This window comes from Pseudophryne corroboree, chromosome 3 (genome assembly GCF_028390025.1).
Source record: "Pseudophryne corroboree isolate aPseCor3 chromosome 3, aPseCor3.hap2, whole genome shotgun sequence".
NCBI lineage: Eukaryota > Metazoa > Chordata > Amphibia > Anura > Myobatrachidae > Pseudophryne > Pseudophryne corroboree.
The window spans coordinates 328,568,403-328,583,876 of record NC_086446.1 but is presented as its reverse complement, the minus strand read 5'-3'; the positions used below and the strand labels follow the sequence as shown (position 1 = coordinate 328,583,876).

Genomic DNA, 15,474 nt, shown 5'->3' with positions numbered 1-15,474 from the left:
TGCTACTGAGTACAATTGCATGCTGGGGGCTGCCCAGCATGCAAAGTATTGTCCAGTGATGTGATCGCAATTCAATTGCAATCACATTGCAGAATTATCTTTGGAGCGGCTGCCTGTAGCGTCACACAGCCTCCTAGAAAAAGTGTCTGGACACACCTCTGTTGGGGCCACTCCCTAAAGCATTGTGTTGACCCCACCCCCCTACAGCCACCACTGTCAATCAAAGTGTGTTTGCATCCTTCCGGGATCCAATTGCACTTTGATAGTTTGCTCATGTGCTGTGCTGACCCAGTGCATGTGCAATACTCTGACAATCACCTGTTTGCAATTTTCAGACTTTACCAATCCAAGCTGAATGGGGGCCTTTATGTCAATACGGTCTTCTCTTGCAGTACTCAGACAATTGTATTACTATTAAGTACCAACTTTATTTAATGTAATGTTATTTCACATGCTCAGATGACTGGCACCATTACCATATGTAATTTCAGAACGAATGCGTGATGTGCAACTGGGCACTACATTGGTCAAGCAGGAGTCAGTGAAATGGCATAAGAGAACTGGGTAGAGCCGAGAACTTGTTCTATCAGAGAGTGGCCTGGAGTCCTGCACTTCCTTCAGAGTTCAGTAAACGTTCATTAACCCAGCTCTTTACTTTAACTTCCTGTCTAAGATTGATCCTTTCAAGGCTAAGATGACTTTCAGGGGCTCAAATTATGAGACTTCTCTAGCTAACAAGAAGTTGTGGAACTGGCTTTGTTATTTGCAGAACCTTATATTTGCAGGATCAGAAATTTAACATTTGTTGTATTCTAGGATTTCTTTAAAGACTACCACTTTCCTTTTCTGATTGCTACATCCTCAGTGTTTGTCAAGGCCAGAAAGTTTGAAGAGGTTGATTCAGGAGCTTGTTCTGGCTTGAATTTGGGCACTTGTGTGTGTGTGCACGCTTTTTGTTCCCATATGGGTATTTATAACACAAGGATATCAATGAAAATAACACGTGATTACAGTAACACACAGCACAATTTAACAGCATTAATAAGTAAAAAGGTTTATTAATAATACTTGGCTAGGGACAGCTAAATGCAGTTCATAAATGTACATCAGCAGTGATTCCTGGCAAGCCCAGTTGCCGAAGTAATTTAGAAACCCAGATAGAAGAATGTGGAACTGGACACAGGGCCTTAGGTTTATTAGCAAACCAAAAAAGTTATCAATTGGGCAAAACCATGGTGCACTGCAGGTGGGGCAGATGAAACGTGTAGAGAGATTTAGATTTTGGTGGGGTGAGTTCAAATTGTAATCTAAATTGCAGTGTAGAAATTAAGCAGCCAGTATTTACCCTGCACAGAAACAATAACCCACCCAAATCTAAATCTCTCTGCACATGTTACATCAGCCCCACCTGCAGTGCAAAATGGTTTTGCCCAGTTGTTAACTTTTTTGGTTTGCTAATAAACCTGAATAACTCTCACAGTCAGCTTGGTTCCAAGATAGACTATTGTGTAATATTGTAGCTTACATTTTTATACCATTTCGGGGGTGTTCCCCAGCTATGAATAAAAGCTATAGAATGCATACATTAGTTCTGTACAATGTCTAGCTGAAGGGGACGGTATTATGACTTTAAAACAAAGAATAATGCATTAGTTCTCTGATTCATCTACACCAGCAAAATGCAAAGGTCAGTCACCTGGTTTGATGTCCAAACTATTTCTGCATATTAAGCTCAATAACATCTTCTCTGCATGTTAATGCGTGATTGGCAAATATTCAACAGTGGCCTTTGTATTTCTAGCACAGGCATTCCCAATCTTGGTCCTCAAGGCACACTAACAGTCCACGTTTTAGTGGTATCCGTGCATGAGCACAGGTGCCTTAAATAGAACCTCAGTTAATTTTATTTAACTATCTCTGCTGAAACCTGGATAAAACGAAAACCTGCACTATTACTGTGCCTTGAGGACTGATGTTGGAAATGCCTGTTCTAGTGTATTGATATAAAATGTTGTGTTCTACAGTATCTAGTTCAAGACCTTCTGCTGTTTCCTGAACAATGCAAAGGCATTCTTGTTTTACATAGATGGTCAGAACAAGTGGCAAGAGTCACATACCCACTATCGGAAACTCCTACTGCCTGCGGGAGTCATTCAGACCATGGCGTAGAATCAGAAAACCTGTTCTTCACCCACAAGAGTGACCTCAATTAGCCTTGCGGTTAGCCGCAGACTGCTATTTTCCCACCATTAACTATAATGGAGGACTGCGATCCTCCATTATAGCCAGTGCGCTCCTGGCCTGTCAATCAGGAGCGCGCTATGACGTGGCACTCCCTGATTGGCGGCCGGGTCCTCTAGTGACAGGAGGAATCACGGGGTGTCCCAGCATTCTTGAGTGGCTTGGACCGGGGTTTTTTTTAACCCATGGATGCCTACATGGAAAGAAGAGGACTGATCTTCATTGTATAATAGATGAGTATATTGGTTTCTTTTTTACAGGTACACCAATGGATACTACTTGACAAGGGGACCAATGGGCTCCATGGGACACTAGGTAAGTATGTGTAAATAAACTTACTCTTTCACAGTGTGTGTTCTGTTTTTATTTGGGTATTTCTTTTGCTGTGAAACTACAGGTACCAGCGGGCCCGTTATTTCCCTGCATGCTGGTACTTGTGGTTCTCCAAGTACCCGCAAGCAGGGGGAGGCTTGCTGGGACTTGTAGTTCCACAACAAAGGACAATATTCTTTATTTTTATACAATTTTGGCTATCAGCCCCCCATCTGCTGCCCAGGGATGGGGGGGGGGGGGGGGGGCAGCCTCAGGCTTCACCTCTGGCCTTTGGGTGCCTGAAGGGGGGGGAAGATTTAAGGGGTCCCCACTCCCCTAGGGAACCCCGGGCAGGGGTGACTAGTTGGGGTAGTGATGCTTTGGCTGCAGGGACCTATATAAAATCTATTTTTTTTTCCCCCTGTATTTTTGCAACCAGGACCGGCTCAAAGAGCCTGAGGCTGGTTATGCTTTAGGGGGGGACCTGCACGTCCTTTTTTTAATTTATTTACTTTTATAGACAGAAGCATGCACGAATCTCACTGATCTGTACATGCTTCTCCAAAAATCGCCATTCTAAACCTCACCTTGAATAAACCGTTCATCTTCTGGATTTCTCATGGGGCACAAAAGAAAATGACTGAACTGATCTATGGGTATTCAGATTGATTGCGGCTACCAGTTGAACAAAACTTATTTTTAATAATATTCTTGCTCTCATTGTGGACCACTCTTATCGGATCAGTGAGGCAGTAGCTTAACACCATCCCTGGCGCCCGGAGGCAGGATAGATGTTGGTATCCCTCCCACACACACAGACACCCACTACACCCACACCCCAGGATTGAATTTAAACAGTTCACAGGTTTTAACTCTGGGTAAGAAGTATTGGTAGAAGATTGTGCGTACCTTCCATCTTCAGGTGTCTCCGTGTCGCTTCTTAATGGCTGCCAGCAGGACATCACCTTCAGCATCAGAAGAGGAGGAAAAGGAAGGTAAGGGGTGAAGTGGGAAAAGGTGCAGGACGAAAGTAACTGTGGTTTGGTGAAAGACACGGTGGATGGTTGTCCATAAATAGTGACACACATAATGATGCGCACCCTGGGGAGAAGAGCACACAAACATGCTAGTGGGGGGGGGGGGGGGGGGTGACACGGAAACATACACATTGAGCCTTGGGGGGGGGGGGGAGACAGGGAACACACACTGGCCTGCTGGGACATAGTGAAACACATACTTGGACCTGGGAAGGAGAGGTGGGGGAGAAATATATACACTACAGTTTGGGGGTGACATGTAGATATACCCACTAGAAGAGCAGGCAGTGCAGATTTTATAGGAGGAGTTCAGCACAGGGTGTGAAACGTGTACATGAAGCACTGTGCCCCTATGGAAACAGACCAGAGTCCTCCGCCTGAACAATGCGCCAACATGTGAGTGCTGAATGTGGGAGCTCCCCATTATCTCTTAGCTTAGCATTCTGATAGCCAGCAGTGTTGGGTTAGGGAGAAAGATGATGTGTGGATAATAAATCATTGACAGGGCCCACCTCCACTCCCCTTTGGCACTCGCGTTTCTCACTCCACCGATAGCACCCCCCACATGCAGGCACCAATCACCGTAATGATTGCCAATGTAGCACTAGCACACCTGCACCCTGCGCCCTCCCACCATGCTTCCGGGGGGAGCTCTATCAGGCACAATTTACAAGCCACAGTGTGGGCATTTTAGGGGATGCCAGGACAATGAAGGAGAGGTGCTCCCTTCAGAACTGTCGTCCGGTGGCAACCATTTCCATTGTCTCCAGCAGTTCCGCCCCTGCAATAAGTGTCTCTCCGCATGTAGCCTCAGTATTAGGTTTACATTTTCATTTTTAGTCCATACTTTATCTATAGTCTCTTGTTTACTAGTTTTTCTTTCCAGAGACACCAGCATTGGAGGGTCTGGGTTTTCTTTTTGTGTGTGTATATATATATATATATATATATAATCAATTTAATATAGAAGGCACTCACCAGACTTGTAATGAATATGCAAAAAATTGTTTATCAAATCTCACATCAGCAGCTTAATCATGGTTGGTCGACGTTTCGGTCCCAAACCGGACCTTTTTCCAGACCAGTGTGTACAATTGTCAGAATCACAAACCAAATGACCCTCAGTGTGGAACTACAAGTACCCCCACAGGACCTGCCCGTTAATCCATCTACCAATTACAATCCAAGATGCTCTATCAGCCAGATTATATACAGCTGGTGTGTCCGCAGCCTGTGTTGTGCTTCCACTGCCGCAGGAGCAGCTCCTATACATGGCCTCCTCCAAGATATAGTGGGTATTTAAGGTAGATGCATACACAATCCCTTAATAGTAAGTGTGGTGTGTTATATAGTCAGTCTACACTGGATCTACTCTGTTGAATGCTTCTATAAAGATGCTGGGTTTGTGGAGATAGGGGAGGCTAATGGTGTGTACACACGGGCTGATTTTTTCTTACAATTTTCACTATATAGTCAAAATTGTAAGAAAAGTTAGTGCAGATCGCAAGGTGAAAGTCACCTTGCGATCCAGATTCGATGCCGATGCGCGGTCCCGCGCGATCGGCATCGCAAGCATAGATATACTGTGCAGGCAAGTACATTTTGACTATCTCATAGAAAAGATAGTCAAAACTGACACTTAGCCAAAATCGCACATAGTCAGTATCGCAAGCACACTCATTATGTGCTTGCGATGCCGACCTAGCCCCTGTTGCATTGTGAGAATTGGGGTTAGCTCAAATTTCACTGTGTGTATGGGCCTTTACACAGATAGGGGCCAGGCAGTACTGGGTGTGGTATGGAAGGTAGATAGTAACTAGGTCGACAGTGTCTAGGTCGACCACTATTGGTTGACAGTAACTAGGTCGACATGAGTTTTTAATGTTTTTTGGTGTCGTTTTCTTTGTAGAGTGACCGGGAACCCCAATTAGTGCACCGTGTCCCCTCGCATGGCTCTCGCTTCGGGCAAGGTGCCTCGCTCTGCTACCGCTTCGCTCGGCACAGATAACGATCCACGTGGACTACAATTGGAACGGTAAAGTATGAAAAGGTTCAAAAAAAGAAAAAAATCATGAAAAACTCATGTCGACTTTTTGACCTGTCGACCTAAAACATGTCGACCTAGAAACCCTGTCGACCTAGTTACTGTTGACCTAGAGACCGGATCCTGGCAGTACTGCAGCAGAGAGCATGGAGTCCATAATCCATCAACACTTCCAGGGATCAGAAGAGAAAGTGCTAAACTCCTCCAAACAGGCACTCCTCAATCATCATCTGCTTTACTACTCCAGAGCTCACACATGTTACTCTGACCTGTTTGCTGAGTATTCTGGGATTGCTGACTGAGCAGTTAGAGAGGTAGGGCATAGATTCCCGAAAGGACCTTTCCCATAATGCACTGGTTCAACGTCACCTTCTTTTGGGATTAGCAACCTTTGGCGAGTAGGGCGAGACATGTACCACCTTGTCGGTAATCTGGCCCTGCAGAACCCCAAAAACAAATAACCCCCAATGCAACTGGTCTTCTCTTAATCAGACTTCTACAATGTATTTTCAGTAAAGTGGCTAATGTAATGTAAGCATCAACATAATACACTAGTCATAGCAGCAGCCACTTGACTGAACAGCCAGGCTAAAGAAACTGCGCTCAGGTTCCCATACTCTGGACTGGGCAAGTTTATTGTTGAACCTTCCTGAATTCCTACCCTAACCACACTAGGTAAGCTAAAGTTTTTTTTAAATAGGCATAACTACATATGTTTGCATTAGAATATACATTTACCTAATCACAAGGCACCTAACTGCATCCAATATAAAACATTCCTGCTGCATGTGGGGAATAGAAACTGGGTAACCCAAACTCAGTAATACAATGCATCCAAAAATACTGCCTTTCGGTCTGAAAATAATAAAGTTTCTCTAACGTCCTAGTGGATGCTGGGAACTCCGTAAGGACCATGGGGGAATAGCGGGCTCCGAAGGAGGCTGGGCACTCTAGAAAGATCTTAGACTACCTGGTGTGCACTGGCTCCTCCCACTATGACCCTCCTCCAAGCCTCAGTTAGATTTCGTGCCCGGCCGAGGTTGGATGCACACTAGGGGCTCTCCTGAGCTCTTAGAAAGTTATAGTCTTAGAATTTGTTCTTTTCAGTGAGACCTGCTGGCAACAGGCTCACTGCAGCGAGGGACTAAGGGGAGAAGAAGCGAACTCGCCTGCTTGCAGCCGGATTGGGCTTCTTAGGCTACTGGACACCATTAGCTCCAGAGGGATCGACCGCAGGCCCAGCCTTGATGTTCGGTCCCGGAGCCGCGCCGCCGTCCCCCTTACAGAGCCAGAAGCAAGAAGATGGTCCGGAAAATCGGCGGCATGAAGACATCAGTCTTCACCAAGGTAGCGCACAGCACTGCAGCTGTGCGCCATTGCTCCTCTCACACACTTCATACTCCGGTCACTGAGGGTGCAGGGCGCTGGGGGGGGGCGCCCTGAGGCAGCAATAAAAACACCTTGGCTGGCAAAAATACCTCAATATATAGCCCCAGGGGCTATATATGAGGTAAATACCCCTGCCAGAAGTCCATAAAAAACGGGAGAATAGGCCGCGAAAAAGGGGCGGAGCCTATCTCCTCAGCACACTGGCGCCATTTTCCCTCACAGCTCCGTTGGAGGGAAGCTCCCTGGCTCTCCCCTGCAGTCTACAAGGGTTAAAAAAAGAGAGAGGGGGCACTAAATTTAGGCGCAGTATACATTATATATATAGATATAAAGCTATAGGGGACATAACTCAGTTAGTCCCTGCAGTATATAGCGCTCTGGTGTGTGCTGGCATACTCTCACTCTGTCCCCCCAAAAGGGCTTTTGTGGGTCCTGTCCTCGTTTAGAGCATTCCCTGTGTGTCTGCGGTGTGTCGGTACGGCTGTGTCGACATGTTGAATGAGGAGGCTTATATGGTGACGGAACAGAGGCCGATATATGTGATGTCGCCCCCTGTGGGGCCGACACCAGAGTGGATAGAGAGGTAAAAGGTATTAACCGACAGTGTCAACTCCTTACATAAATGGGTGGATGACGTAACAGCTGTGGGACAGCCGGCTTCGCAGCCCGCGCCTGCCCAGGCGTCTCAAAGGCCATCAGGGGCTCAAAAACGCCCGCTCTCTCAGATGGCAGACACAGATGTCGACACGGAGTCTGACTCCAGTGTCGACAAGGTGGAGACATATACACAATAATCCGTGACTTGATCCCGGCAATAAAAAATGTGTTATACATTTCTGACTTTAACCTCTATAAATGGGTTTTAGGTTTGGGGAGAAAAAACAGGCAGTGTTTTGTTCCCCCATCAGATGAATAAATGAAGTGTGTGAAAAGCGTGGGTTCCCCCGTTAAGAAACTGGTAATTTATAAAAAGTTACTGATGGCGTACCCTTTCCCGCCAGGAGGATAAGTTACGCTGGGAGATATCCCCTAGGGTGGATAAGGCGCTCACACGTTTGTCAAAAAAGGTGGCACTGCCGTCTTAGGATACGGCCACTTTAATAGGTACCTGTTGATAAAAAAAACAGGAGGCTATCCTGAAGTCTGTATTTACACACTCAGGTACTAGACTGAGACCTGCAGATAGTGCTGCTGCAGCGTGGTTGGTGACCCTGTCAAACAGGGATAATAGTTGGCAAACATAAAAACATATTAAAGACGTTGTCTTATATATGGGAGATGCACAGAGGGATATTTTGCCGGCTGGCATCCAAAATAAATGTAATGTCCATTCTGTCAGGAGGGTATTAGAGACCTGTCACTGGACAGGTGATGCGGACTTAAAAAGCGCATAGAGAGCCTTATAAGAGTGAGGAATTATTTGGGGATGGTCTCTGGGACCTCGTATCCACAGCAACTGCTGGGAAGAAATAATTTTACCTCAGGTTTCCTCACAGAAAAAGGTACAGTCCTTTCGGCTTCAGAAAAGCAAGCGGGTCAAATGGCGCTTCCTTTCTGTACAGAGACAAGGGTAGAGGGAAAAAGCTGCACCAGTCAGCCTGTTCCCAGAATCAAGATTCTTCCCCCGCCTCCTGTGAGTACACACCATGACGCGGGTGCTCCACAGGTGTAGCCAGGTACGGTGGGGGGCCGCCTCAAAAATTTCAGCAATTAGTGGGCTCGCTCACAGGTGGATCCCTGTTTCTTCCAAGTAGTAATTTCAGGGGTACAAGCTGGAATTAGAGAAGTCTCCCCCCAGCCGTTTCCTAAAATATGCCTTGCTGACAACTCCCTCAAGCAGGGAGGCTGTGCTAGAGGCAATTAATAAGCGGTATTCCCAGCAGGTAATACTCAAGGTGCCCCTACTTCAACAAGGACGGGGTTACTATTCCACACGGGTTGGGGTACCGAAACCGCATGGTTCGGTGTGACCCATTTTATATTTAAAATCCTTGAACATAAAAAAATTCAAGTTCAAGATGGAATCGCTCAGGGCGGTTATTGCAAGCCTGGACGAGGGGGATTACATGGTATCCCGGGACATCAAGGATGCTTTCCTGCATGTCCCCATTTACCATCCTCGCCAGGAGTACCTCAGATTTGTGGTACAGGATTACCATTACCAAGTCCAGACACTGCCGTTTGGAATGTACATGGCACCGAGGGTGTTTTATCAAGGTAATGGCCGAAATGATGATACTCCTTCAAAAAAAAAAAAAAAAAAGGGAGTTGTAATTATCCCGTAATTGGACAATCTCGTTATAAGGGCGAGGTCCAAGGAGCAGTTGGTAGTCGGGGTAGCACTATTTTGGAAAGTGCTACAACAGCATAGGTGGATTCTAAACAGTCCAAAGTCACAGCTGGTTCCTATGACACGTCTACTGTTCCTGGGGATGGTTCTGGACATAAACCAGAAATAGTGTTTCTCCCGGAGGAGAAAGCCAAGGAGTTGTCATCTCTAGTCAGAGACCTCCTGAAACCAAAATAGGTAGCGGTGCATCATTGCACGCGAGTCCTGGGAAAAATGGTAGCTTCTTACGAAGCAATCCCATTAGGCAGGTTCCATACAAGAACTTTTCAGAGGGACCTGTTGGACAAGTGGTCCGGATCGCATCTTCCGATGCATAGGCTGATAACCCTGTCTCCAAGGACCAGGGTATCTCTACTGTGGTGGCTGCAGAGTGCCCATCTTCAAGAGGGCCGCAGGTTCGGCATACAGGACTAGGTCCTAGTGACCATGGATTCCAGCCTTTGAGGCTGGGGGGCAGTCACATAGGGAAGAAACTTCCAGGGACTTTGGTCAAGTCAGGTTATTTCCCTACACATAAATATTCTGGATCTGAGGGCCATTTACAATGCCCTGAGGCCAGCAAGGCCTCTGCTTCAAAACCAGCCGGTACTGATCCAATCAGACAACATCACGGCAGTCGCCCATGTAATCAACGGGGCGGCACAAGAAGCAGGATGGCGATGGCAGAAGCCACAAGGATTCTCCGATAGGCGGAAAATCATGTGTTAGCACTGTCAGCAGTGTTCATTCCCGGAGTGGACAACTGGGAAGCAGATCTTCTCAACAGACACGACCTCCACCCGGGAAAATGGGGACTTCCTCCAGAAGTCTTCCAATAGGATTGTACACCATTGGGAAAGGCCACAGGTGGACATGATGGCGTCCCGCCTTAACAAAAAGCTATAAAAGATATTGCTCCAGGTCAAGGGACCCTCAGGCGATAGCTATGGACGCTCTGGTAACACCGTGGGTGTACCAGTCGGTTTAGGTGTTCTCCCCTCTGCCTCTCATACCAAAGGTACTGAGAATAATAAGAAGGCGAGGAGTAAGAACGATACTCGTGGATGGCCAAGAAGAGCTTGGTACCCAGAACTTCAAGAATTTATATCAGAGGACCCATGGCCTCTGCCACTCAGTCAGGACCTGCGGCAGCAGGGGCCCTGTCTGTTCCAAGACTTACCGCGGCTGCGTTTGACGGCATGGCGGTTGAACGCCGGATCCTGAAGGAAAAGGGTATTCCGGAGGAAGTAATTCCTACGCTTACTAAAGCCAGGAAAGAGGTTACAGCAACTCATTATCACCGCATATGGCGAAAATATGTTGCATGGTGTGAGGCCGAAAGGGCCCCAACAGAGGAATTTCAACTAGGTCGATTTCTGCATTTCCTGCAAGCAGGAGTGACTATGGGCCTTAAATTGGGTTCCATTAAGGTACAGATCTCGGCTCTGTCGATTTTCTTTCAAAAAAGAACTAGCTTCAGTACCTGAAGTTCAGACATTTATAAAAGGAGTGCTGCATAGTCAGCCCCCGTTTGTGCCTCCTGTGGCACCTTGGGATCTCAACGTGGTGTTGAGTTTTCTTAAAATCACTTTGGTTTGAACCACTAAAAACCGTGGATCTGAAATATCTCACATGGAAGGTGGTTATGTTATTGGCCTTGGCTTCTGCCAGGCGAGTATCAGAATTGGCGGCTTTGTCTTGTAAAAGCCCTTATTTGATTTTCCATATGGATAGGGCAGAATTGAGGACTCGTCCCCAGTTTCTCCCTAAGGTGGTGTCAGCGTTTCACCTGAACCAGTCTATTGTGGTGCCTGCGGCTACTAAGGATTTGGAGGACTCCAAGTTGCTAGACGTTGTCAGGGCCCTGAAAATATATGTTTCCAGGACGGCTGGAGTCAGAAAATCTGACTCGCTGTTTATCCTATATGCACCCAACAAGCTGGGTGCTCCTGCTTCTAAGCAGACTATTGCTCGTTGGATTTGTAGTACAATTCAGCTTGCACATACTGTGGCAGGCCTGCCACAGCCAAAATCTGTCAATGCCCATTCCACAAGGAAGGTGGGCTCATCTTGGGCGGCTGCCCGAGGGGTCTCGGCTTTACAACTTTGCCGAGCAGCTATTTGGTCAGGGGCAAACACGTTTGCAAAATTCTACAAATTTGATACCCTGGCTGAGGAGGACCTGGAGTTCTCTCATTCGGTGCTGCAGAGTCATCCGCACTCTCCCGCCCGTTTGGGAGCTTTGGTATAATCCCCATGGTCCTTACGGAGTTCCCAGCATCCACTAGGACGTTAGAGAAAATAAGAATTTACTCACCGGTAATTCTATTTCTCGTAGTCCGTAGTGGATGCTGGGCGCCCATCCCAAGTGCGGTTTATCTGCATTACTTGTACATAGTTATTGTTAACTAAATCGGGTTATTGTTGAGCCATCTGTTGAGAGGCTCTATTGTTTCATACTGTTAACTGTGTTTCATATCACGAGTTGTACGGTGTGATTGGTGTGGCTGGTATGAGTCTTACCCGGGATTCAAAATCCTTCCTTATTGTGTACGCTCGTCCGGGCACAGTACCTAACTGAGGCTTGGAGGAGGGTCATAGTGGGAGGAGCCAGTGCACACCAGGTAGTCTAAGATCTTTCTAGAGTGCCCAGCCTCCTTCGGAGCCCGCTATTCCCCCATGGTCCTTACGGAGTTCCCAGCATCCACTACGGACTACGAGAAATAGAATTACCGGTGAGTAAATTCTTATTTTTTCTAGGTATTACAGTTTAGAAAATTCAAGGAAACTATTACATACTAATTGCTATATTTTGTATTACCTTGAAAGTTTGAAACCGACTGATGGTTTAAATTGGGTACACACCATCTGATAGTGTGACGCGCTTTAACAATACATTGCATCTGCCTCACACACTAAACTATCCACTGTACAATGACACGATATATCGTTACGCGCAGCACATCCAATTTGCCAATCCAATGAACGACAACTGGGAATGATGGATTAAGGGTACCCACTATACCAGAGGTACCCAAATGCGGTCCTCAAGGCACCCCAACAGTCCAGGTTTTAGGTATAGCCATGGCTCAGCACAGATGGTTAAATCAAATTGACTAAGGTGCTATATAAGTCACCTGTGTCCAAGCATGGGTACATTTAAAACCTGGACCATTGGGGTGCCTTGAGGACCGCATTTGGGAACCTCTGCACTATACGATATATTGTCCCAATCCATATCGGAATTATAAATCGTGCGTTCGATTGTATAGACCGGTATCCACTTAGCTGCGGTAATATACGGCAGCTAATTAGGGCTATCCAATTAGCCTTGAAACTGGCACTGATCGTGAATTTCGAGGCAGGTGAAACCAATTTCACAACAATAAGCCAGTTTTTCCCTGATCACGGCTGCGAAAAACACATACAGTAGGTCCTTGACTTTCAACAGATCCTATTTGTTTTCAACCAAAAATGGAAAATTTTACAGGTAAAAAAAAAACAGGGGCTAATTGGATAGCCCCCCGCATCCCCCCAGAAAAAAATTTGGCACTAAAAAAATTACAAGAAACCCCCATTTTTTCTTGGCCAAAAAAATTCCCAGTCTAATTGGATACCCCCCTAGTGTGTAACCAGCTTTAGATGCAGAACCTAAGTTTAAAGTTCAATATCTGCATTCACTGGTGCCAGATTTGACCTAGTAAAGGCTGAGTCTCATTGAAAAGGCATCTTGAAACAATTATAAAAAATTATTGTTTTCATGGCATTACAGACTTAAATCATATGCCAAGTTATGCATATCCTGTTTATGTAGCTTACTGAAAAGAACAGTGTCATAACTGAGTCTTCTGCTAACAAAAGAAAAAAGTCAACATTAATGTTTTTTCCAATAGATCTTTTATTGAGTATTGTATTACAGAACAAGGCACAACACAGTAAAGCTGGGTACACACTAGGCGATATGTCGTTCGATATATTGTTCACATTGGAACATATCGGACACTGTCTATGCCCAATTTGCACATCTCCGCCATCTTTAGCAGTGTCTTCTGGTCAGCCCTGCCGCAATATTGCAAAGTTCATACCAGCAGTGCCATTTCTGGCTGCGGGCTAGCTGTGTGACTGCACGAGGCGCCTGCTGGGGCACTTTTCCCGTGTCCGAACTCTGCTCCCCATCCTCCCTGACATAGTAATCTGGGGGCGGAGATTCACAGAATGACACGTTTGCGTCTTGACATCGCAACGCGTCATTTCACAAAATTCTGCCCTCGCAGCGGGGTACTAGCTAGCGGGCAGGTGCTGGCAGGCTGGTATTACCCCTGGCAAATACTGTAGCAACGATAGTGAAAATAAATCTGTTCATAATTTGTTGGCTACATGCAAAGCAGACAGTATTTACTCTGTATACATAAGCAATACATGTATTTGCATCCCTTGCATTGCAACACGGTTTGTTCCAGATGTAATCTTACTTGATTTTTTGCTTTGCACCCAACTCAGAATCAGACCCATTAAAAATGTATAAAAATATTTATACCGTTATGCCCTGCTCAGTCGATTTTGGGTATAGGATAAAGACTACGGGGTATATTTACTAAAGCTTCTAAAAATGGAAAGTAGTGATGTTGCCCATAGCAACCAATCAGATTCTGTATTTTCTCTATTGCACCCTAGAAAATGATAGACTGAATCTGCTATGGGCTACTGCTGTGTCCAGTCTGCGTAGCCATACTCCCAGAGCCGGCCCTAACCAATATGATGCCCTAGGAAAGATTTTGTCCGTGCCCCCTAGTACTGCCGCTAGTTCTGCCTCTGACCCTGCACCATCATCCCTCACGCATAGCAGTTCTTTTTTTGGTGTTCCTACCCCCTATATTTTAAAAAGGAACAGTGCGCACATTCGGTGCACAGCCCATATTTTATCATGCGATAGTGTCCTTAATTCACGTTACATCACACAGTAGTACCACTTTACCTTATAAATGTTACTTCTCACAGTAGTGCCCCTTATTCACATTACATCACACTGACTTGCTCCTTATTCACATTACACCACACCATATTGCTCTTTATTCACATTAGACCACACAGCAGTGCCCTTTCTATACGTTACGCCACATAGTAGAGCACATTATACACATAAATTCACACATTAGTTGTGCATGTACACACAATACCACACAGTAATGCCCCTTACACATATGACACACATTATTAATGTCCTTAAAAACATAATCTGCCTTACACATTATTCCAACCTTTATTAATCTCTTTATACACATAATGTCCCTTACACACATGTTGCACATTATTAATACCCTTATACATATAATGACACACATAATGTCCCTTTTACATATGCTGCACATTATTAGTGCACTTATACACATGACACACATAGTGCCCCTTACACATATGCCACACATTATTAATGCATTTATACACATGACACACATAATGCCCATTACACATATGCACAACCAACCCACCTACACACAGCACTCAGATGGCCACTAGCACTGTGACCTCTACCTCTGCTTAATTACAGATGTTTCCTCATACATCTTGCATCAATACGCCATGTAGCAAGAGATGCCTTCAGCTGGTAGCTCTGCTAACGTCGGGTGTCTTTTTTTTTTTATGAAAATGCATATTATTTGGTTTACTATGAGGCTAAGATGCACAAGCAGCTTCTGCTGATTAAAATGATATGCGGCATGTCTATATTCTGTGAGCAACTGTGACTGTATCTGCAAAATGCTACTTTACAGTGATTTCCAGGAATACACTGTAATGTAGCATTTCGTATGCAGATACAGCCACAGTCACACACAGAATATGTGCATGCCGCATTGACATTTCTATAATGGGTGCAGTGTGTGCGGTGCACATGGGCCCCTGAGTTCCGGGGGGCCCCACACCGCACACACTGCACTCATTTCTCCTATACTTACCATTCTGGAGTCCATCGCTGACCGTGTGAGGGCCCCCTCCTCTCCCGTAGCCGTCGCGCCGCTGCTAGCGCACTATCCACTAGTGTTGCCGTCACGGCTGCCATTTTTCAGAGTCCTGCGCATGCGCTGTAGACTCTGGCACTGTGCCAGAGTCTACAGCGCTCAAAG

The 15,474-nt window shown here is 45.9% G+C and overlaps 1 protein-coding gene across 1 annotated transcript in view; it reads left to right on the top strand.

Moving 5' to 3' along the window:
* The window catches only part of LOC135055455 (serine/threonine-protein phosphatase 4 regulatory subunit 1-like), a 253,562-nt gene extending 252,652 nt beyond the window's left edge, over nucleotides 1-910 (top strand). Inside the window, exon 20 of the mRNA XM_063959564.1 lies at nucleotides 492-910. Within this exon, the coding sequence (XP_063815634.1) occupies nucleotides 492-568 (77 nt within the window). The 3' untranslated portion in view covers nucleotides 569-910. The remainder of the gene's footprint in view (nucleotides 1-491) is intronic.
* Nucleotides 911-15,474: the final 14,564 nt, after the last annotated feature.